A 24,894-nucleotide genomic window follows, 5' to 3' on the forward strand; every position below is an offset into this window, starting at 1 on the left:
CCGATAATCGTTCCGTGGAATAGGGCCTTTAAGGGGGCATTCACACACTGTTGATCACAGATGCTACGAAGCATGAACCTGCGTGCTGGCATCGGGGAATTCCCGGCATGTATCAATATGATGCCAGTAGACACGGCATGCGGCTGTGTGTGAATGTCCCCTTAGGTGCAGGAAGGTTTCTTTTAGTTGGATAATGCATTTTGAAGACTTAATACTGTGTTCACCAGGTCCTGATCACATGAAGGGTGAGCGCTGGATCTCAAGCACATGTTTTTTTTCTACATTTTCTGGATCTCTTGACTGACATACAGGGCTCAGTCCTGGAAGCCAAGCCCTGTAGCAGGGGTGTGGGAGAGACGTCCTGCATGCTATAACTTGGCAATGCCTCTTTGACACTTGAGCTTTGAGCATGATCTAAAGCTGATCCCCTCTTATTGTGTATCCAACTTTAGATTGGACATTGGGACTACGGGTGGTAAGACAAATGTTGGCTAAGCCTGATAATGTTGGTGGGACTGGCTGACCATGTATATAGTGTTGTTCCAACTTTTTGACAGATATTGATGGAAAGAAGCATCAGGCACATTGGCTTTCAGCATCACCATGGCCAACCTTTTTGTTCTGAACAGAGAGGGTTGTAAGGCAGCCTTGGTAATGTCAGTCTACAGCTCCTTAGTAAAAACTGCAGGGGTCCTGTGTAGTCTAATGCAAAATTCCATACTCTGGTCCTGCTCAACACTAGATGAAAAACACTGATCAACTTGTAAGCCTAAGCTGTGAGAAGGTTTACTGACTTTTTTACAGAACTTTTTTTTTTTTTGTCTCTCTTCCAGTTGCTTTTCACAGCCCTCCGGTGAAAATCAAAAAGGAACAGCCGAGCTCTTGTTCAGACCCCAGTCTTTCATGCAGCCAGAAACCGTTTCAGTACCGTAATGGGGAACAGTGCCTTTATGCCAGGTGAGTGACGTGCTTGCTCGGCTCCGGGTTTATTATAGGGCTGTCTAGTTGGTTACTAGTTTATACTGGTTTGGGATTGTAACTTAAATGTTCTTTCTGTCCGCAGTGCCTATGACCAAACATCGAGACAAGTCAACATCAAGTCCCCAAATCAGGGTGCTCAAGCATCCCCAGTCCCTCACTTTTCCAGACAGGACAGAGGATATGTCAATCCACAGGGCTCATCACAGCCTGTTCAGTCTGGAGGATATCTCATGGAACATGGGTAGGTATAGTTGACCAGAAATCGCAAAATGTATAGTCCTCAAACTGTCAAAGTATATACCACGTGAACAAATTCCCCTAAAAAATACAACTAAAGTGGTTATCCAAGCTTAGAAAAACATGGCCGCTTTCTTCCAAAAACAGCACTTCTCCTGTCCTCAGATTGAGTGGGATTTTGATGCTCCTTTCTATTGGAGTGAATGGAGCTGAATTGTAATAGCACACCCAACCTGAAGATGGCTGGTGCGTTTTTTCAAGAATTTTTCCTAATCCTGGATTACCCCTTTAAATGGAACCCATCATCACTTTCATGCTGCCCTACACAAGTTATGGGTGGTCCCCAGTAGCTTCTCCCTGCCCTGCCAGCCTTGATTTGATTGTGCACAGGTAGAGATATATCAATCAAGACCGGCAGGACAGGCAAAAGCCACTGGTGACTAACCTGTTCGCGGGAACCATAGTGGCGATGGCACTGAATGTTGACACAGCTATCGCTATAGCATTATTTCTTCTAACTCTCCAATTATCACGTTCAGGTCCCGGTACCAACAGCAGCTGCCAGAGATGTGCCACTCCTTTCCATCCACACAGAACATGACCAGGGAGTCTCCAGCGAATTACCAACGCCAGATGTCTGAGCCATGTCTCCAGTATCCACAGCAAAGCTTCAAACAGGAGTACCATGACCCTATGTATGACCAGGCCAACCATGCTGGAACCAGCAGGCCTCACCGATACCCATCCAATGTGATCATCAAGCAGGAGCAGACAGATTATGCATATGATTCAGGTAAGACTTTTGTCTTTATCCATAAAGGGGGATTAGTCACGGTAGAACGTCTTTTATATAAGGCTCCATGCCTTGCTGGTAAATTCTCTAAATTCCAAACTTTCTTCCGCACTTTAAGCAAGTGCTGTTCATCTTTAATTGGTGATAATCCCTTTCTATACGCCCCGGAGGTCACTGCAAAGATTACATCAAGATGGACTCAATCTGACCCACCCTTATTTGAATGGGCACCATGTAACACAAACATCTGTTTTAAGGGGTTATCCAGCTTTGTAAAATTAATGGACTGGGGGTGGGGGTGGGGGGCTTTGACTCCTGGCCGCCCTGCTGTGGTCACTTGGGTAAGTTACTAGTCATACCAGTATCGATTTACTTTTTAGTAGCACTTCTGGAAGGTACTATAGTGTTGAAGTCGGGCCACTCAGCATTTGAATATCGATGGCTGACAAAGTTGGATGCAGAGGCTTAACAGCATATAAAAATGCAAAATCTTTAAACTTTGTTATCTGAGTCTTTGTCAGTAACCGTTTGAAGATGCTGTTGGATCTTAAAGGGAACCAATCAGCCCAATCGGGCTGATGTGGTTCCCTGAACCGCTGTATACAGCTACTGCAGCGGCACGTACCGGCCACGGCTGCAGCAGGAGCTGTATAACCCGAAAAAAGCAGTTTAATCCCCCGGGTACAACACAGGCAGCGGCGGGGAAGAAGTCATCTAGGCGGCTCCCTGCCCGTATTTAGTCACCGCGCTCTGCCTGTCATCGCTCTCGGAGGGGATGATTGACAGGCGGAGAGGACAGTAAGGACTGTCTGTCAATCATCAGAGAGCTGACAGACAGAGAGCGGTGACTAAATACGGGCAGGGAGCCGCCCAGATTACTACTTCCCCGCTGCTGCCTGTGTTGTACCCGGGGGATTAAACTGCTTTTTTTTTGGGTAAGGCTAGGTTCACACTGCGTTTTCAGCATCATTTTAAAGGATCCGTTTTTTTGCAAAAAACGGATGCATTTGTGTGCATCTGTTTTTGATCCGTTTTTCCATTGACTTCCATTGTTAAAAAAAAAGATCAAAACGCATGCGTTTTTTTTTTTTTTTTTTATGCACAATAAAGTACTGTTGACACTACTTTTTTGACCGTTAAAAAAAAAATGATCCGTTAAACGGATTGCAAAAACGCAGTGTGAACTCACACTTATACAGCTCCTGCTTTCATTTTACAAGAGCTCATTAATATTTGAAAGCTGCGCTGTGATTGGTTGCTATGGGAAACCAAAGAGCTTTAGCCCAGCTTTATGTAAAACAGACACTGGTGTAAACTGCCCACAGCAACCAATCACAGCTCATCTGTCGCCTGTGGTAAAGTGAAAGCTGAGCTGTGATTGGTTGCTATGGGCACCAAAGAACATTGTTGCTATAGGACAGCAGGCATTGCTACACCTATAAATGATGGCTGGCCATACAAGTATCTCCATAATTTATTTGAATGATTGAAATTGTAAAGTGTTAATTTTCTACCTAATGGGTTAAATGTAGATTCTTTGATGGGTAATGACTGTAAGCTTCCTATACGGCTGTATAGATGGAGGAAGAGGCGGAGGCAGTTGTCCCTTTAAGCGCTTGCCTTTCCTTGTATCCCGTTGCCTCCATGCAGTCTGTCTGCTTCGCTAATGAGCTAATGTCTGTCTGGTCGGTACAGCGCCGCGCCGCCGCATACGTAGGAATGTAAATAAAACGGCTTGTTTCAGGCACCTATATGAATTAAGTAGAGTGTTATAAAAACTCATGAGAATGGCTGGCCGTGAAATGACACCGCGAGACCTGTCAGGAGCCTGGTTTGTGTTAGAAATGGAGTTTTAATTTCCTCCGGTTTCCTCCGCTCTCGGAAAGCTATAATGTATGGATGAATAAATGGTTCTGTCTGGATAGGGATTCTTAATGCAGGGTTTTGTCTTTTAGTCTAGTGCTGAGCTATGAGCTCAGGTGTCTTTCTGTCTCTATTAGCGATGTAATGGTCAGGAGTCTATAGAGCTTTTAGTTTACTTTAGAGCGAACTTTCCAAAATTTCGGTTCGACGAACTTTGAAGCAAGGTTTGGACTCGTCCGAACTGAACTTTAAACAAACCGAATTAAAACAGGTAAACTATTGAGCTGTATTATGCTGCGTTTACATGGAATGATTATCGTTCAAATTTTCGATCGCATTTGAGCGATAATCGTTCCGTGTAAACACCACAAACGATCAAGCGATGAGCGAAAAATAGCTCATTTTGATCTTTCAACATGTTCTCAAATCGTCGTTCATCGTTCGTTAAAAATTTGCAGATCGTTTCGTGTAAACAGTCTTTCAAAGATTACCCTATGTAAAAGATGGTCTTGAGCGATCTTAAACTATTGCATTAACGATTTTTCTTACGAATTTTAAGATTTTTCTAACGATTTATTCATCTAAACACTGATCGTTATAAAAACCCAATCGTTGCTTTAAAATCGTTAAACGATCAATTGGGTGAATTATCGCTCTGTGTAAACGTAGCATTAGTGCGGTTCATTTAAGTTTGCTCATCAATACTTACCTGTCCCTGGTGTCCTCCCTTCATCACACTCAGCCAATCACTGACAGATGGGACAACACCACGGCCAGTGATTGGCTGAGTGGGCTGTCAATCTCGTCAGTGATTGAGTGGGGTGAAGTTGCCTTGAGACACTGGAGACCCATGGGAGGACAATGGGGGCGCGTGGAGGGGGAAGCATATCCTTTTTTTTGTGTGTGTCTCCACCATCTTTATGAACTAATTTCGTAGAACTCTGAAAAAAAAAAAACTTTTTGCAAAGTTGCTGAATCTCTGTAAGACTTGGTTAGCGCATCTCTAGTTTACTGTACATGCACACACTGCTGACTGAATAGAACTGGGAGAAGCACACGGCGAGGTACCTCAATTCCCATTTGTGGTTTTCTTCCATCTAGTCATAGGGGTTGCTTGATTCTGACTGGGGAGCAGTGTCTGGAGCACTACTAGGGACCTGACGGATTATATTACAGGGAAGTCCTGGACAACCTCTTTCGCAAGTGCAGGATATAGATCATTGACTTTTATGGTATAGAATCAATAATTAAAGACTTGCAAAGGGGAGGCACAGTCTGAGTTGTTAGGCTTAAAGGTGGTCACTAATGGTCTGAATGATTTTATGATTATAGATGATATCTGTAGGTGGAACTAGAAACAATCAGTCCAGATTCCTGGAAATCTTCTCCTTTGGTCAGGAAAGTTAGTAACTCAAGTTCTTAAAGCCTTAAAGGGAACCTGTCACATCAGAAATGCAGGTGGCATGTTATAGGGTAGGAGGAGCTTGGCATACTGATATGTAATTTTCTGGGAAGAGTTTCAGTATAACTTATTTGTTCATGCAAATCTGTAATTCTGAGCTAAATAGTCAAGTAGGTAGTTCTGTCATCTTTCTAAGTGTCAATCACTCAGTTGGACCGCCCACATGACTACTTAGTCCCGAATAAGCAGAGATTGCCAAGAATAAATCACAAGTTATCCTAGAAACTTCTCACGAGATACGGTCAGTCTGTTCAGCTCCTCCTGCTCTATAACATGCCTGCTGAATGGACTGCATATCCAGTGCGACTGGTTCCACCATGTGCACAAGGCGGCTATCTGCCAAATGCTGTGTTCTCGTGGATTGGGGGGATAGAGATGTTAGACCACTGCCAGACTATCTCCCACAAAATGCCGATCCTTCTCTCCCCTGAAATCTACAGGTAGGGCAGAGTCATGAGACCATTCTACTTATTAGATGGTGGGCCAGTCCTGCCAAACTTAGCATATTCTGGCGACACTAAGGGGGCATTCACGTGATGTTTTACAGATCTGAATTAACTGGCATTGTCCTACATGATTATCATGAATAGGGATGAGCGAATTTACAGAACTAGCCAAGCGCTTCGCTCGACCTGGCTAACGGCTTGTCAGCCTGCCGGAAAAGCTGGATCCAGTCCTAGAAAACTGGAAAAAGTTTCCCAAGACCGGATCCAGCTTTTCCAGGCACCCGGAGTGGCACAGAGTTTAAAGACATCCGGCTGACAAGCCGATGGCTGAGCCTTTGCTAGTACTGTAAAAGCTCATCCCTAATCATGAGTTTAACTCTTAGTACTACTGTACCGATACAGCCACGTGGCTATATCAGTACAGTAGCACGAAGATTTAAACAGTTTTGGCGCTCCCAGCATCATAATGCTACATGATGCCAGGATTTCTATGATTACGGTCCGTGCACGGAAGCTACAGAACGTGTAAATGCCCCCTGGACTTAGAAGTCCAGTGGGAGGTCTTACTCTGTGACTGCATTCCTTGATAAAGTATCCATTGGACTCTTCCAAGAGATTTTAAGTTGACAAAATACAAATTACACTTTTAATCTAATTTTTATTTTTGACGGCTTCCCTTTAAATCCAATGCTTTGTGCAGCTGAAATCCATCAGGTCTCGTTTTTTCTCTCTAGACCACCACCTCGCCTGTTAGGTGAGGTTGCAAAGATACAGTGTGTATAGGAGCTGATTTATCATTACCCAATAACTACAGATTACAACTGAGGATAACCTTGTGGACAGTGGCGTAACTACCACTATAGCAGCCATAGCAGTTGCTATGGGGCCCACCACATCAGGGGGGCCCCATTGCCCGCTCCTTCAATACACTGGGCCCCCTAAACTGTCATAGTTTAGAGCACCAGGTGGACAGCTTAGGGTCAGTTGGGAAGGAAGGGGGGCCCAATTAAAAGTTTGCTATAGGGCCCAGGCATTTCTAGTTACGCCCCTGCTTGTGGACCACCATACGGTGCAGGTTTACGTATCCATTCTGGTCTCTTCCAAGTGTTCTTTACAGCCAAGTAGAGAGAGACTGTATGCTTGTCTGTATACAGTAGGTATGTGCCTGTCTGGACAAGGCTTTTATACATGTAGACACTTATCAAGACTGACTCTGGAAACCGAGACATCTGGACACACTTTTTTTTTTTTTTTTCCGAGTAAAGAATAACTTTGCAGTCGAGCGGGTTCTCGCCTTGTGCGACTTTCTTCTCTGTCCTCTGACCTTGCATTTTCTAGCTCCACATTTTCTGCATCCTCTACCAGGATTGCATTACAACCTTGAATTGTAGCTCGCTCCCTCCCACCTGCCTGCGAGTCACTAACTCATACATGGGCTCCTCACTCTCTGAATGGAGTCTGAGGAATTTCATTCACAAAATGGAGGACGAGAGAAAGACAAGAAGTCCCCGTAGGGCTGTTCTGGTGCCGGCTTACAAAACTCGGCTGCTTTTTCATAGGCAGCTGACATCATACCAGAAATATGGGCTGTCTTGCGGTAACACTATCTGTTACTGTATTTCTGCCCAAGGCTATTAAGGCGCTGGGAAGAAAAACATCTCTGCTATAGAGGTTACAAATACTCGACTGACACGACCAAACTGCAGCCTTAACATTTCCATTTAAAGGAGAAGCTGCGAGAATAAGGAGACGATTCTTGGAATTCAGGAATAAAACTAGCTTCGGGTTCTAGGAGCCTTAAGTAGACAGGGATGAACTACAGAAGGGGCCAATCTGCAGATATTTGATAAGTTTCTTATTCTTGGTCAGCAATGGGAACATCTCACAACCAACTATTAGATGTCCATGCCCACCTATCTGTACGTGGGGGGACATCTTCCTCTGCACCAGTGATAGATGTTGAGGAAGGATTAGCCATGTTGGATTTCTCCGTGCCCAATTCTTTGTTCCAATGGGGGAGAAGCTGCTGTTGAAGGTGTCTGGTAGCAGCTGGTTCTCTTCTCCTCCCCATTGAAATGAACATGCACGTCTGTGTATGGGAGGGAAAGAAATGTAAATAACAATGCGCTGTAAACAATTGTGTCAATCTAGAAGATCAGTGCTCGTTTACAAAGCCTTCTACGTGGATCAGTGATCGTGCCGCCCTGTAACCAACCGTCAAATCAACTTACCTCCCCTTAGTACTCTCGTGTAGTGATTCGGCGAGTTTGCTGGGCATTTGACTCCTAGTGGCTGGAGAAGTTGGATGCAGCCCTAGGGCTGCCAGAAAAACGTGTATCCATATTTTCCAGGACTCGCTAGGGCTGCACCCAACTTCTCCAGCTACTGGGGGTCAAATGCTTAACAAACACAAACATTCATGTCACTTATGACTACTCTTGTGTTGTATCTGTAGACTCCAGACCCTCCAGTGCTGATGTTTTGTCACTGAAGCAGTGTATAGACAGATGTTTTTGTACAACAAGATTCTTAGGCCGGGTACCCACTGCGTTTTTGCAATCCATTTTTTGCTTTGACTTCCATTCTAATAAAAATAATAAATCACAATGGGTCAGTTTTTATGACGTACACAAATGTAGTCAACCTAATTTTTGTGTCCGTAAAAAAAAAAAGGAAATGGAAAAACTGATCAAAACAAATACACACAAATGCATTGCAAAAACGCAGTGTGAACCCACCCACCAATCACTAGAATGAGCGGAGACTCAAAATGATGCTTTTCCCTCTCTGTCCTCATTTCAGGAGATGGCTTCTCTAGGAAGTCTATGTACTCTAGCTCCCTCCTGCCACTAGGGTAAAGAAACATGTCAAAGGGTTTTTTAACAAAATTTTTAGGACTGCATGGGTAAAAACTCATCCCCTTTACTGTAACTGGACGGCATTAGAGATGAGCGTAATTTGAGCATGTTCGAGTCCCGTCATGCAGCGTTTAGCTAAAAATGTTGGATGCAGCCCTAGAGAGTCTGGAAAAACATAAATATAGCCTATGGACGTATCCATGTTTTTCAGGACATCCCTAGTGCTGCATCCAACTTAAGCCACCAGTATGGCGAACAATCTGGCTTGAGTTGCTCTCCTCTCGAGGGCATTAGTTCCAGGTGGGAAATTCCACGGAAAATCCACCATGTAAGAACTTGCCATAAAACTGGCCAGTGAACTGTAGACTTTAATGGGCTTCCTCTCCCGGCTCCGAAGCCACCAGTCTAGTCTTGTCAGCTGTCATTTCTTATGTAGCGCACCCACTTTTTACATTAGGATCGTTGGAATCTCCCATCAGGTGTCCACATCTTATAGGAATCTGGTCCGGAGCACTTGTGATGTAACTTTATTTAACATTTGAGGCTTATGTTAGAAGCCAAAGAATTATTTATTTTCTTTTATTTATTGTATCTAAAACTTCTAAACAGCTGGAATTGGGGAATAACGTAAACTCGGAAGGTATCAGAAACGGAAGCGTCATTAGGATTTTCAGATGTGTTTACAATACGTTTCCACATTGATTTGGTATAATGTAAACCTACAGCACATCTGGCTCATTTACTTGTTTGCTTTGTGTATTTTTAGGAGATTTAGATTTGCACCAGAATTGAATTTTAGTGTAAGAATATTTGTCGGTTACATTTTTACTTTTTTTTTTATCAACTTATGTTCCATTTCTTCTCGACAGATGTTCCTGGCTGTCAGTCCATGTACAGAAACGTGGAAGGCTACCCAAACTTGGATGGTAATTATGACTTGTGTATTATATTTTTGGGCTTTTTTTTTTTATATAGCTAGGCTTTTTTTTTAAAGTAAGGAGGACATAAAATAGAAGCTGTGATTGTAGGGTGTAGATGGTGGATATAGCACATAACTTGTTTTTTAAAGGGTTAGCCGATGGTCATCAAGGTCAGAGACTCCTCATGTACAATGTAAACTACTTAAGCATCATAGTAGAAAGAGTAGAAATATAAAGATCAGTACAGTTTATAATTTTATAGGAGTGGTTGTCAGTCATTTAAAGCATTACGATCACTTGAAAAACTTTCTGGAATTAAAATTCCAACCGATCAAAACTTTTTGAGTGTCCGTTGGTTAGAGATGGTCTCCATAGATTTACTCTAGAATCTGTCACCTGCAAGAGAAGTGTTTAGCATAGCTCTCCTCCCAGCTTGATCTAGCGATTGGTAGGATACTTAGCCTATCTGTATGTATGACTTGTCAGAAGTTATGACTTGTCGGAAGTTTTTCAAACGATAGTAATACTTAAATAACTTAAAGGGAAAAAAGAATAATCTGCCATCACACCACCGGCTGTTTCGGACATAAAGGCAAACATCCATATCTTCTTTCCTGTTTTCCTTGTAGGATATGGCTATGAAAAGCCCATGAGAAGTTTTACAGATGATGCTTGTGTTGTACCAGAAAAATTTGAAGGTCAGTACTTTTTGTGTTATATAAATTAGTGCCTTTTGAAGTATAAAAATGTTCCGGGCTCCTACCCACTATGGTGGTTCTACCATAGTTGTCTTGGCTGGATATCAGACAACTATGCCTGATAACAAGAGTGGTAGCCAAAGGTATATTTATAAGTACATTTTGGGAAGAGGGGCTCAAATCTTTTATTACATCTACTAAAGTGACATCTGCAAATGGTTCGTTGGGGTCTTTTTGTCATTCGAAAAAAAATGAAACCAAGACCAATAATGAGAGGAGAAGCCAGGTTCAACAATGTTCTCCATATCTGAACTCTGGGTATTTGACTCCCCATGGCTACAGAGGTTTAATGCAGACCTAGGGAGTCACGGAAAACATGGATACAGCCAAATGCTGAGTGTTTGGGTTCGGCAATGTTCTCCAACCCAAACAGCTTGGCCTCTCCGCTCAACACTACCGACCAATGAAAACTTTTTGACATGTCTGTGACAAGTTGCATGTCCCTCCCCCCCCCCCCCCCCCCCCCCCCAATCCCCTTTCTACCAGAATGTACTTAATAAATGGTCTTTTTGGCTGCCACTCTCGACGTTTGACCATCAAGCATAGGATTCAGTATGTAGTATAGTAAGGTGGAGTATAATTTGAGTTGGAAGGGAATTTTTAATCCTGAAATCTATGGCTATTTTGGTGTATTAGGTAACGTTTATGAAATGTTATAGTGGGAGCTGACCTTTTTGTTGGGATTACAGCAGGTGATATCAAACAGGAAGTTGGAACCTATAGAGATGGACCTCCATACCAAAGACGTGGATCCTTGCAGCTATGGCAGTTCCTTGTGGCTTTGCTGGACGATCCCTCGAACTCCCACTTTATAGCCTGGACTGGTAGAGGCATGGAGTTCAAACTGATAGAACCAGAAGAGGTAAGAACAGGCTTTTCATTCTTTGTGTTTTGTCTTCACTTTAATATTCTAGAAGATGACTTGGGTATATATTACATGAGTCAATGATTAACTGATATTTGGGGAATAGATGAAGGCATCAAGATGTCTGGGGCTGCGCTCTTCGGCATCTTTCTTAAAGGAAATCTGTCATAACTTGAACCAGGGGTTATTGGGGTTTCTTTCTGCCCTACCAGCCTTAAAGTGTACCTGACAGGGGTCTGCTGCCAGATAAACAGAGATTTCCTCTGTCATTCCAGAAGTTTGGGCCTCCATAGAGAACAAGTCATGCGCGTGACCACCATTGGATCAGAATGCAGTTTGTGTGTTAGTCTCATAACGTGTTCACACACATTGAGACCTGGACATGCAGATTAACACAGGAAATCTCTGCTGATGTAGCAGCAGGCAGGTACACTACCAATCTATCAAGGCTGATGGGCAGGAGACCCTGCCAGTGACCTCCATGATTACTTTTGGTTCAGGCAGCATGATGGGTTCCCTTTAATCGTAGTATTTGTGACCTTGTTGATGATCTGACAGGGTATAGGCTCCGTAAACGGAGAGCAGCCACAGGATTTTCCCGCCAAAATTTAGTTTTCTAAGCTAAGTAGCTGGGAATAGCTGTTAATACTTAACGGTCTTGAGTTAAATGCTACAGGTAGCTTGCAGGATATATGGCTATTCTGATAGAAAGTGGCCTGGAGATGCACACTGCTGCAATTACTATAAATTATAGCTCCGGATTAGTCTTGGAGTCTTATCAGTCTTCCTGGAGCCTACTTAAAACAACCTAGTGTTTTTCCCCCCTCCCTCTGTGCTATCGTATATTAGCAACTAAAATATAGAGCAATTGGCTTAGTTGTGATTTATAATTCTCCTCCAGTAGTATCCGCAAACTCCAGCCGACTTTTGTAAATAGGTCCACATGAATTTGATATGGCTTCTAATTTGATATGGTCACTGGGACAGGAATGAGATTGGGAGGGGGGGGTGGGTCCGACCTCTGTGCCCCCTGGGGATCTCTAGAACAGCACCCCGCTATCTGGTGGGTCCATAGAGAATGAATGGAGCTGCGGGTCACCCACCGACCTGCGGCTCCATTAACAACAAAGGTGTCGGGCGCCGTTCTAGAGAATCCACCCTCCCATCCCCATCCTGGAACACAGAGGTCTGACTCCTACAATCTCATACTTTTACCCTGTGGTGTGGATAGGGGACAAGTAAAAAAATAACTTGACAAACCCCTTTAACAATTACATAGACTGTAATATTGTATATTTCAGTCTCTGCATTTTCTTATCTGTACTTAAAGGGATATTCTGCTCAAAAATAACTGTTCATATGTTGCTGCCCATGGAGATAACATAACAAAGAGCCTATTCTTACCTTTCCATACTCCCCCCGATGTTGTCCTACATCTTCAAGTTCCTGGCTGAGCGATCCGACCTCCACTTTCGAGATAGATGCGCCTGGGGGTGACATCCCACTCGGCCAATCACTGGCCATGGTGCCGTCCCATCTTGGCCAGTGATTGGCTAAGCGGGCTGTCTCCCTCAGATGAGGTAAGTCTCGGATTTGGAGGTGGGATCGCTCAGCCAGGGACTTGAAGATGACATAGAAGTACACCGGGGGAGCGGGGAAAGGTAAGAATAGGATGTTATGTCCGAGGGCAGCGACATGTGAAAATGTTTTTTGTATTTTTTTTTTCTGTGAAATAAATAGTGGGAACACGAACAGGGATTTTTAACAAAACCAATGGACTGACTTATTTCTAATCTCTATCCTTCCCTTTCTACGTTTAGATGTCAAAACCAGCCAGGGGACTATATAGTAGACGCACAGATTCTTAGAGGGAGTTACCATTGTTCCTTCACTTGAACTAGTTCTGACATTAAAGACAAATCTTCCTCGAAACTGAAGAAATTACGGCCAACCTTTTATTTTTCTCTCCACCCATTAAGCTGGTCTCTTCTGTTCTCCAATGTCACAGCTGGGTGAGCCTATGCAGTATCGGCAAGGGCAAGCTGTATTTATTGCCTGTAGGCAGATTAGACCTTTTAAAGTATGAAAGAAGGGAAGAAAAGGATTGTTTTTAAGTTAACCTCTTTCTTGCTATTCAGGCTGCTTGGAGTCTGTTTTGACGCTTGTGACCTATTTTTGCAGGTTGCCAGACTCTGGGGCATGCAGAAAAACCGGCCAGCCATGAACTATGACAAGCTCAGTCGGTCACTGCGCTATTACTATGAGAAAGGAATCATGCAAAAAGTAAGTAGACCCCCCACCACCACCATTCCCCTTTCAAATCTATAGGCTTCAATGGGGTTCTCTGGGAAGATATAATGGAGCTGAAGGTATTGTCCTGGATTAGATGATAAAATATAAGATCTGATTGGGTTATGAATATTATTCCGACCCACACATTGTGGGTTCTTCTGATGACTCCAAACTTTGATGGTCAATGGGAATTTACTAATACATTTACAAGAAAACTTTTTTGTTTTTTAAACACACAATGGCCAACAAAGGGGTCATCTACACTCCTACAGTTCCAATCTAGTTCCATTTTTTTTTTGTTTTGTGTTAATCCTCTTTTAAACAAAGAGGACTCTAATTTCCTCTGTTTGGGATGAACTCCTCTTTTTGAAACTTAGAATCCTTTTACACTAGAAGATTGTTAGTCATCCTCCGATCAGAATTCTACACTAGAAGATTGTTGGTCATCCTCCGATCAGAGATCAGCGCTCTTTTGCAGTACCTTTACACTGCACAGTTAATTGAGCAGCCGGGCTGCACGAACATTCCTTGGATTGTTTGTGTGGCCATGGAAACTGACAGCACAGGTACTGTATGTATATATCAGTGCCGTCACTTTCCAGGGATACATACTTACATCTAGCGCTGCTGTGTGATCTGGCACTGTCAGCTCCCCTCCTGCTCTCTGGCCACCACTGTGACTACAGGCTGCCACTACACTTCAGAATGACTTACAGCTGGAGGAGGCAGGGTGGCCTGAAGACACAGTGGTGGCCAGAGAGCAGGAGGGGAGCTGACAGTGCCGGATCACACAGCAGCGCTGATGGTAAGTATGCATGTGTGATCTGGAAAGTGACAGCACTGATATAAACCTATATCTGTGCTGTCAGCTTCCCTTAGCCATTGGCTGCATCTCCCCTGTTTGCACAGGAAGATACGCAGCCGATAATAAATATTAAAGCAGCAAAGAGATGCAATCAGCCAAGTATCAGATGCCTTTCCACTGATCACTGTCACTTTTACACAGGTCGATTATCGTTCGAAGGAGTGTTTCTAGTAACCCTCCTGGCCAACATTCTGCCCTTTTTATCATTGGTGGACTGTGCCACCTGGGCGGAGCAGGACAGCCACAGTGCCACTTAGACCCGCCCACATCTGCTCTGTAGGCCCTCCCCTCTGATGTCATCACTGTCTAGGCCCGCCCCTTAGCGGGCATTGGAATGTCTAGGCTGGTCCAGTCAATGGCCACTGAGGGGGTGGGGCCTAGGTGGTGATGTTGCGGAGGGGTGGTGCATACTAGCTGGTGTGGGTGGGGCTAAGTGGCACTTTCCTGGTGAAGCCCCGCCCAGGTGGCACATTCCACCAATGATAAAAAGCATTTTTCACTGGACCAAGCACCAAGAAATCTTCTATAAAGTAAGAAAACTGCAGAATTTAGGCTTTACAGCTGTGTAGACAAGTCCTCATACAGAGAGGGGGTAACAGTTACACTTTAAGGGCTAAGGCCACCTTTTTTTTTTTACTTTGTGCTTATGAACATGCAACAAAAATGTGAAAATGGACTCTGACCAAATCTGTGTTGTCCTTTTCCAGGTGGCCGGCGAGCGCTACGTCTACAAGTTTGTGTGTGAACCTGAAGCTCTCTTTTCCTTGGCTTTCCCTGACAATCAGCGTCCTGCCTTGAAATCGGAGTTTGACCGACAAATCAGCGAAGAAGATACTGTCCCGTTGTCACACCTGGATGAAGGCGGCGTGTACCTTCAAGACGTGGGAACGGTCCCTTCCCAAAACTATAAAGGCAGCTACAATTACTAGACATGACTGCCATGTAATCTTGTATATATGGATACATTTTGTTAGGAATCGTAAGAATGTAGATGCTTTTTTTTTTTTTTTCGTCATTGCCGGAACCTGGTGTTTAATCAACATGGACTCTAGCGGGTAGGTGCTGAAGATACCGCTGTTAGTTATTGAAACCCAGGTTCTATTTGGGCGTTTGTAACATGGCCTTTTCAAGATACACTCCTTGGCTGTGGTGTATTTGAGCACCAGGTTTTAGATTTCTCTCCAATACAGCTAAGCTTGTTAATGATTTCAGGAAATGCATGTTCTCCAGCATTGAAGACTAAATCCTTTCCCAACAGTCTTTTTATTTTTTTTAAAGTGGCAATTTTTTTTTTTTTTGTTTCCGGAAAGGATTTTGAGTAGATTTCAGCATCAAACAAGTGCAATAATCATGGAATCTACCAATGCTTCTGTTTTCTGCCTTTTGAAATTAAACAGTTTGAAGGAATCTCGCCTGTCGGTTATTTGTATTGTGCGAGCGCTTCTGCGTGCCAATATTTGTACCTGTTCTGTCTAGGAGCTGACGGTCTGCAAATGTCTTGGTAATTTTAACGGCGTGTCCGGTATCTTTAAAACTTAGTCACTGTCATGTAAAAAAAATTTTTTTTACAGAAATCAATAGTACAGGCGATTTTAAGAAATTTTGTAATTGGGTTTATTAGCCGAAAAATGCATTTTCATAATGAAAAAGCAGTTTGAAGCTCTCCACCCTGTCTTTATGGTTTTTTTTATGGAGAGGGGAGGGGTGGAGGGAGATGATGCACCAAAACAGGACAACAAAGAGTTAGTTTACAGCTACGTCACTGGGCTATCCCCTCTGAAGTCATCACTGACCTCTGAATACCGGCTTTTACACAGGTCCCGACGTGTAATCCAGTTCTCTGCTCCGAGTAATCTCCCTCCTTCCCCTCCCCTCTCCATAGAGCAGACAGGGCCCGACTGATGTTAACTAGTTGAGATTTCCTGATAATGAGCAGTGGATATGAGAGAGGAGGGAGCCCCTTTGAAAACAATGGGAGGCTCAAGCAGTTAACCAGGTGCCCCCTGCTCGGCAGAACAGAGGGTGCCTGGTTAACTTATCAAATTTTGTTCTAATTTTTGTATATTTTGTCCCTCCAAAGGGACGTTTAAACAAAATACAGTAATAAGAGCTGTTCTAGAACGGAACCATTCGAGAACCGAGCTGTGTTCCCAAAGGGAACAATGCAAATGTGTTTAATCGATAGATAGATAGATATTTTGGAAACCCATGCTGTAAAGGAACAGGGATTCTCATCATAATGAAAGGAATCCCCGCATTAAACCGCGCTCCTGCACAGTAATGTCCCCTCTCTCCAGGCCTGGGGATGATGTCACTGTGCAGTAGCTTGAGTCACCCCAATACACTGGCATCCTGCAAGTGCATCCCCCAATACATTTTATACTACCAGCAGCCCTGGAGCTCCTGCACGGTGATGTCCCCCTCTCCAGTTGGCCGACGTGTCTCCTATGCAGCTGAGCGTGGCAGCCGCCTTGAGAAGGGAGGACATCACCGTGCAGAAGCTCCGGGACTATACTACCTGCAGTCTAGGAGAGGAGCAGTCCCAGGGCTTCTGCACGGTGATGTCCTCCCTTCTCCAGGCGTCCGGCACACTCAGCTGCATAGGAGACACGTCGGCCAGCTGGAGAGGGGGGACATCACTGTGCAGGAGCTCCAGGGCTGCTGGTAGTATAAAGTGTATTGGGGGTGACCAAAGCTCCTGCATAGTGACATCCTCCCTCCCAAGGCGGCCAGTGTGCCGGCCGCCTAGAGAGCGGGGACATCACTGTGAGTATGGTTTAGAGAGCGGGGGTCATAATGACTGGAATCCTCACTCCTGTGAGCTTTGGTGTCCGAACACCTCAATGGCTGTCAGCTAAACAATAGTTCAGCTGACAGTAATCTCCCTTCATTTTGTTCGGATACCGAAAAATGTTCAAGCACCAAACAAAACTTCAGAGGGAAATTTAATTCGAATATGTCACCGATGTGTTCGGAAACTGAGGTATTACTGTGTACAGAAAGAAAATGTGAACATGCAATAGGTTTCTGCAAGACACGTTAGAACTCTGGCGGTATGCAGTCAATTGTTTGTATAACCCAAAATGCTGTGCTGCTATAGTAAACAATAAGGCAGCCATACTTGTGTTTCCATGCTCCTACCGATGCCTTTTGGTGCCGACTCTGTCCCCCCGCTCAGTGACAGCCCACTCAACCAATCACTGCACTGTCCCAAGCTGACCAGTCTGCACCAGGAGGAGCGCGGACAGGGAAAGATGGCTGTTTTTAGGTGTGTTCACACTGAGGAATAGGTGAGGAATTGAGGAGGAATCCGCTCTTATTTCAGCTTGAAATTCCTCCCGTAAAATATGTACAAAGCAAAGTCCCATTGTGTTCAATGGGTTTTCTGCTCTGTTGTTCACACTGCGGAATTTCCGAGCAGAATTTTCTGCTATAGATCTTCTAGAGGAATCCTATAGAAGTTAATGGGGGGGCTTAAATTCTGCTTGAATTCTGCCTGAAAACTTTCTGCTTCAATTCCTCGAATTCCTCAGTGTGCACATACCCCAAAAGAAGTGACATGTCACTACTTTGGGTGGATTCTGCTAGAGGAATCCTATAGAAGTCAATGGGGCTTGAATTCTGCTTGAAATCCACTTGCATTCTGCTTGACATCTGCTCAAATTAAGCTTTTATTCTGCTCCTATTCTGCCAGAGCAGGAATTTCAAGCAGAAAACTTTCCTTTTCAAATCCTCACCTATTCCTCAGTGTGAACCCACCCAAAGGCAATGTTCACACTGAGAGGGCCCTTGCACACTGAGCAATTCTCGAGGAATTGTAGCTGAAAGACTTCTGCTTGAAATTCCTCGCCTATTCTGCTCTGGCAGAATTTGAGCGGAATCCGGGCGGAATTTGAGCGGAATCCGCGCGGAAATCAAGCGGAATGCAAGCGGAATTACCAGTAGAATTCAAACCCCATTGACTTCTATAGGATTCCTCTAGCGGAATCCGCCCAAAGAATTGACATGTACATTCTTTGGGCGGAATGCGGATTCTGCGCGGAATTCCGAACGGAAATTTACTCTGTGTGCACGGGTAGTCGGAAATCCCATTGTTCTCTATGGAAAGAGCAATGTTGCATTTACACAGGCGGAATTCCACGCGGATTCCGCCCGCTTTTTATGGCGGAATTCGGGCAGAATTCCGCTAGAATTGCTCAGTGTGCACATACCCAGACAGGCGGAATTCTGCCCCTTTTACTCAGTGTGCCATAGCCCGTCTATGGGAGAATGCGCGCTCCTCCGCAGCTGACGCTCTCCATTCAAAGAAGTCACATGTCACTTCTTTGAGCGGATAACGACTGCAGCGGAGGAGCGCGCGCCCTCTCAACCTCTCACATCGGGACACTGAGCACGGAGAGGTCCGCCGCATTTGCTCAGTGTGAACCCACCCTTATTGTGTAAAGGTAACTTTAAACTGTTTCGGAGCTCCTGGCATCATTAATGATTGTGCGAGGAGCTCTGAAATGGTTTATAAATTCGTGCTACTGTATTGACGTGTTGTCGGTACAGTAGTGCAAATATTTCAAAAACACCCCAAGGTGATCAGTCGAGCACTATGCTTAACGGGACCTGCTCGCTCAACACAAGGTAATAAGGGCAGGCCGTGATACCAGTCACAATTAGAGATGAGCGAACTGGGTTTGAGTCCATCCGAACACGATCGTTTGGCATTTGATTTAGCTGGGACTGCTGAACTTGGATAAAGCTGTAAGGTTGTCTGGAAAACATGGATACAGCCAATGACTATATCCATGATTTCCACATAGCCTTAGGGCTTTATCCAACTTCAGCAGCCACCGCTAATCAAATGCCGAAAGTTCGGGTTCGGATGGACTCCAGCATGCTCCAGGTTCGCTCATCTCTACTGCAATGTAATAATAGAAGTCTTGCTCAGCACACTGACTTCTAGCTCCTGGCCACACAGATCAGGACTCCAACTTCCTATGTGCCTTTACACAGTGAAAAAAATAATGACTGAACCAGTGACCTGGTAACACTTGACATCTGACCTTTTTTTTTATTGTAGCAAATGTAAAAGCTGACAGTGCTACATAACTGCTTCAAAAACATTTAATGCGTTGCAAATGCAGAATGCTCAGTCATGACTCTGCATTTGACTCCCCGCAGCTGCAGAGGTTGGCTACAGGGGCTGTTTTACACAGCCATAGGCCAGGTTCATACTAGTCATGGCCAAAAGTTTTTGAGAATGATACAAATATAAATTTTTACAAAGTCTACTGCTTCAGTTTTTAAAATGGCAATTTGCATATACTCCAGAATGTTATAGTGCAATTACTTGCAAAGTCAATATTTGCCTAGAAAATGAACCTTATCCCCCAAAATTTCAACACCATTGCAGCCCTGCCTTAAAAGGACCAGCTGACATTGTTTCAGTGATTGCTCCATTAACACAGGTGTGGATGTTGATCAGGACAGGGCTGGAGATCAATCTGTCATGATTAAGAATGACACCACTGGACACTTTAACCCCTTAACGACACATGGCGGGTATGCCAGTCATGTGGCCGTTAAGGGTAAACAGAGAGGGCTCCTGGCGTGAGCCCCCTCTGCAGCCCGCGGTCCCCAGTTGCTATGTGCAGCCAGGGACCGCAGGTATTAGCCGCTGCTGCCAGCTAATTAACTATTCAAATGCAGCTGTCAAAGCTGTCCCTGGTGTCTAGTGTGGGACAGACTGATATTCTGCAAAAGGTCCAGGGAGTGGACTGCCGAGGACTGGGGGAAAGTCATTTTCTCTGATGAATCCCCTTTCTGATTGTTTGGGTCATCTGGAAAACAGCTTATTGGGAGAAGACGAGGTGAGCGCTACCACCAGTCTTGTCTCATGCCAACTGTAAAGCATCCTGAAACCATTCATGTGTGGGGTTGCTTCTCAGCCAAGGGAATCGGCTCTCTGTCTTGCCTAAAAACACAGCCATGAATAAAGAATGGTGCCAGAATGTCCTCCAAGAGCAACTTCTCCCAACCGTCCAAGAGCAGTTTGGCGATGAACAATGCCTTTTCCAGCATGATGGAGCATCTTGCCATAAAGCAAAGGTGATAACTAAATGGCTCAGGGAACAAAACATAGAGATTTTGGCTCCATGGCCTAGAAACTTCCCAGATCTTAATCCCATTGAGAACTATTATTTCTTAAATCCCATTGAGAACTATTATTATTTCAACTGACATGTTCTGTGCGGCTGTTATTCAATGAATAGCGGCCGCAGAAAACTGAAATGTCAGGGGGGTTTTTTGTGTGGCCGGATGGAATCCCGCCTGGAGCGTATACTATGGGGGACATTTATCTAACATGGTGTAAAGTCTCATTTTCCAAAGAGTCTGTGAGGAATGAAAGGTGGAATCTGATTGGTTGCTAGGGGCAACTGAGCCAGTTTCACTTTACACCATGTTTGATAAATCCCCCCCTATGTGTATACTCTCTATTCAGGATCCCATTCATTCACATACAATGTATGTCTTGTATAAATCACTGCCGTTGTTGCAATTTGTAATAATGGCAGTGATTTATACAAAACATGCGTTGTGTGAACATAGCCATAGGCTGTATCCATGTTTTCCAGTACTCCCTAGCGCTGCATCCAACTACTTCAGCCATTGGTGGTCAAATGCCGAGAGCTTTGTTTGAGAGAACATTGCCTATCCCGAACAGTTTGGCATCTCCACTCTGTGTTCTCTATGGGGTGGCAGGGCCACCACCAGGAATTTCGGAGCCCCATAAGTGTCTAGGTCCCCCCTTACTAAAAGTAATAGTAGAAGATTAGGACATATCTTTGATGTCTCCAGATTGGTGTGCAGATCGGCTTGTTCCATGCTGGCCTAGTTCTGTGCACAAGTCCTAGTCATTAAAGGAAGTGCAAGGTGCACCCAAGTGCAACCCAATCTCCCGGTGGCGGCTGCATCTACACATCACTCCAGAGATATCAATGTCTCTTAGGGCCCTATTCCACCGGACGATTATCATTCAGATTATCGTTAAATCGTTCGAATCTAAGCGATAATCATTCCGTTGAGATGCAGTTAATGACTAACGACCTAAGGAGAAATCATTGATCGCTTTATAAGACCTGGACCTATTTTTATCGTTGCTCGTTCGCAAATCGTTTGCATTGAATAAGACATCGTTCGGTCGTTCGCAGTAGATACGAACGCAATAGCGAAGAAATAGCGAAGAAAAAACGATCGCAAATACGATCATAAGTAACGATTATCGTTCCATGGAAATGAGTGAACGTTTTCAGGTCTTTCGCAATAACATGTTGAAAGACAAACGACTGCGATAGCAGTGATCTGCTGCCATCGCTCTGTGGAATAGGAGACCTCTGCTATTGGCTGCCCAGACGATCGAGCGATCACCCAGGCAGCTCCCCTGCGCTTACCTGCTCGCTGCCGCAGTGTGCAGTAGCGGCGGCAGTGAGCAGGGAACCTGTTAGCGCTTGTTTGCTCCTCTGTCGCCCCGTGTAATAGGGGCTTTAGTAATGCATGTGGTAAGAGCCATACAGCCCCCAAATACGATCATACGGTCACCGAACAAATCTAGTAGCCTCATATTACACCATTAGCAATAATACCACTTAAGGGACAAATTACTGCCACAGCATGACCGTATATCAGTATGATGTCACCATGTACTGATACTAAATAAAGTATCGCCAAGATCAATATTCCGTCATCCTTTCTGGCCTCCCTGGCTTGTCAATCACACTTAGTCGGCATGTTTAGTCAGACTGCAAAATAAGACTTGCCAATCTGTTCAGGTTCGGCAACATTTTCCCAACTTATATGTTCAGCGTTTGACTCCTATGGCTGTATCCATGTTTTCCAGGACTCCCTAAGGGCTCTTGCACAGTAAAAGTGGAATCCACTCGAAATTCTGCCTGTCCTAGTTTTTCAATGGGATTAAAGGGGCACTCTGGAGAACAAAAAATGTTTTTTTAAATAAACCTGTGTCAGAAAGTTATACAGATTTGTAATTTATTTGTATTTATAACTCAGTTTTTCAGTACTCATCCGCTGCTGTATGTTCTGCAGGAAGTGGTGTGTTCTTTCCAGTCTGATACAATGCTCTCTGCTGCCACCTCTGTCCATGTCAGGAACTGTCCAGAGCAGGAGAGGTTTCCTATGGGGATTTGTTACTGCTCTGGACTAGAGTCGAGCGAACTTCAAGCACACTCTGGTTCGCCTGAGCGCGCAGCATTTGATTAGCAGTGACTGCTGAAGCTGGATGCGGCCCTAGGGAAAATGTGCATAAAGCCTATGACGTGCTAGAACAGTGGACAGTTCCTGACATGGACAGAGATGGCAGCAGAGAGCACTGTGTAAAACTGGAAAGAATACATCACTTCCTGCAGGACATACGGTAGCTAATAAGTATTGGAGATTTTTTTTTTATATATATATATATATATATATACTTTTTGATACCAGCTGATTCAAAAACAGTTTTCCCCTCTGTAGTACCCCTTTTAAAGTTAAAACCTATGAACAGGCCTTATGTTAGTAGATACTCATTTTAAGGCTGTAGCACTATCCCATGTAATATCCACTATCTTCGAGTAACTAAAGTGTCAGATTTTGATATTAAAGGGCACCTGATTATAAACCAAAGCCAAGGTGGTAAAAGTATATTTTAAGCTTTGGAAGGCGGATTAAACCTTAATCTTCTCGTTAAAGACTAATCAGTTAGTTAATCCCTATTTACCGTACAGTGTAATCTTCTTAACACAATTATAATTTTTTTGTTATCGGACAAGCAAGAATGATTTTTTTTATTTTTTTTATTTTTATTTTTTTGCTTTGAAACTTTCAAGAAAGATGAATAAGATGTTAGAGAACAAGTCATTGCTTAAGCAAATATTTAAAAAAAAAAAAAAATCTTAAAGTACTTTAGCGTTTCATAGAACAATAAACGTAACATGCAAAAGTGAAAACTAACAAGCTGTGGATTATACTTTTCTTCTTCTTCTTCTTCTTCTTACTCCCTTTGAAATATATAGTATTAGGTTGGCAATTTTAGATTTTTTTTTTTTTCAGGGAAAAGTTTAGTTTGGCAAGTTCTTTACCAGATCTCTCATTGCTGAATGATCCTATAAAATACCCAATTCAAATTAATTATGGGCCTATTGGTTGTACTCTATATACATACCTGAATATACTATTATAGCAGTCACTCTTCATTTATGTGATAAGGAGCTTCAAATCCCTGGTACATATACAGTTAACAGTACAGATCAGCGCAACTGGAGCACGCTTGAGTCCGATCATTCGGTATTTGATTACCGGCTAAAGAAGTTGGATGCAGCCCTAGGGAGTCCTGGAAAACATGGATATATCCTATGGCCTATGGCTGTATCCAAGTTTTCCAGGTAGCCTTAGGGCTCCATCCAACTTCTTCAGCCACCGGTATTCAAATGCCGAACAAACTTGAGCTCATTTCTAGTTAATAGGGATACATGGATAGGTGATGATTGAGCAAAATGGATAATGTTCACCTCTTCAGCGACAATCGTGTGTGTGTATATATATATATATATATATATATATATATATATTTATATATATATGAATTGAAAGGAAGAAAGTTGCGGGCACTCACCGGTTCTGTAGCGGTATTTCTTTATTTATTCATGGTTAAAATATGGGATTGATACATATATCTGGGACGTCAGACGCCACATCTCACAGGTGCATCACACACGACGGCCATTTTGCGCGCATGCCATTTGCCATTTGATTACCGGTGGCTGAAGAAGTTAGATGTAGCCTTGGGGAGTCCTGGAAAACATGGAGACTGCTATAGGCTGTATCAATGTTTTCCTGGACCCCAGGGCAGCATCCAACTTCTTCAGCCACCGGTAATCAAATGCCGAACGATTGGACTCCAGTTGCGCTCATCTCTACCTAGCTCCAATCTGTGACATATCACGAGGCTTCAGTGGTATAAAAAACAGATTGAAAGTGCATTTTCTCAGCCATATAAAACCTGTGATGTCATCTGTATGTCGATGTGCCAGTTATCACCACTTGTCATGGAACTGGGAGACCTTGGTTTCTGGCTACGCGTTGGGGCCAGGATGTCAGCACTGTTCAGCTTTACGTGTCCCAGTAGTTTGGAGACCAACAATAAAATAGTTTTTTTCATCCGTTTTGTGCAAAAAAAAAAAACTATGAAAAACAGATGTGTGTGTGAATCTGTTTTGATCCGTTTTTCCATTGAATTCTGTAAAAAAAAAAAAAAACAGATCCATTTTTTTATAACGGACACAAAAATTAGGTCGACTACGTTTTTGTGTACGTTGCGAAAAAAAACGGATGTGTTTTGATCTGTTTTTTTATAATGGAAGTCAATGCTCTGAAGGCCTGTCCGCATCACGGACATCTTAGACCAGGAAGTGGACAGGGACCAGAACAGCAGCGCTGGAGCCAGGAAGATTAGTGAATTGTTTTCACCCACCCCTATCCCTGCAATTGTTAGAGAAGGGGTCTCAGCCTGAG

The 24,894-nt window shown here is 43.8% G+C and overlaps 1 protein-coding gene and 1 pseudogene across 6 annotated transcripts in view; one reads left to right on the forward strand and one right to left on the reverse strand.

Moving 5' to 3' along the window:
• ETV4 (ETS variant transcription factor 4) overlaps positions 1 to 15,739 on the forward strand; it is a 68,062-nt gene extending 52,323 nt beyond the window's left edge. For 5 of the 6 annotated variants that reach the window (XM_069953082.1, XM_069953084.1, XM_069953080.1 and 2 more), the window contains 8 exons: positions 834 to 957; positions 1,064 to 1,222; positions 1,758 to 2,011; positions 9,510 to 9,566; positions 10,190 to 10,258; positions 11,008 to 11,180; positions 13,365 to 13,466; positions 15,048 to 15,739. In XM_069953082.1, the coding sequence (XP_069809183.1) occupies positions 834 to 957; positions 1,064 to 1,222; positions 1,758 to 2,011; positions 9,510 to 9,566; positions 10,190 to 10,258; positions 11,008 to 11,180; positions 13,365 to 13,466; positions 15,048 to 15,269 (1,160 nt within the window). In that variant the 3' untranslated portion in view covers positions 15,270 to 15,739. Of the gene's footprint in view, positions 1 to 833; positions 958 to 1,063; positions 1,223 to 1,757; positions 2,012 to 3,422; positions 3,473 to 9,509; positions 9,567 to 10,189; positions 10,259 to 11,007; positions 11,181 to 13,364; positions 13,467 to 15,047 lie in introns of those variants that run through there. The other variant, XM_069953086.1, reaches the window with a different exon arrangement.
• The window catches only part of LOC138772585 (catenin alpha-1 pseudogene), a 719,716-nt pseudogene continuing 705,502 nt past the window's right edge, over positions 10,681 to 24,894 (reverse strand).

This window comes from Dendropsophus ebraccatus, chromosome 14 (genome assembly GCF_027789765.1).
Source record: "Dendropsophus ebraccatus isolate aDenEbr1 chromosome 14, aDenEbr1.pat, whole genome shotgun sequence".
In the NCBI taxonomy this organism is placed as follows: domain Eukaryota; kingdom Metazoa; phylum Chordata; class Amphibia; order Anura; family Hylidae; genus Dendropsophus; species Dendropsophus ebraccatus.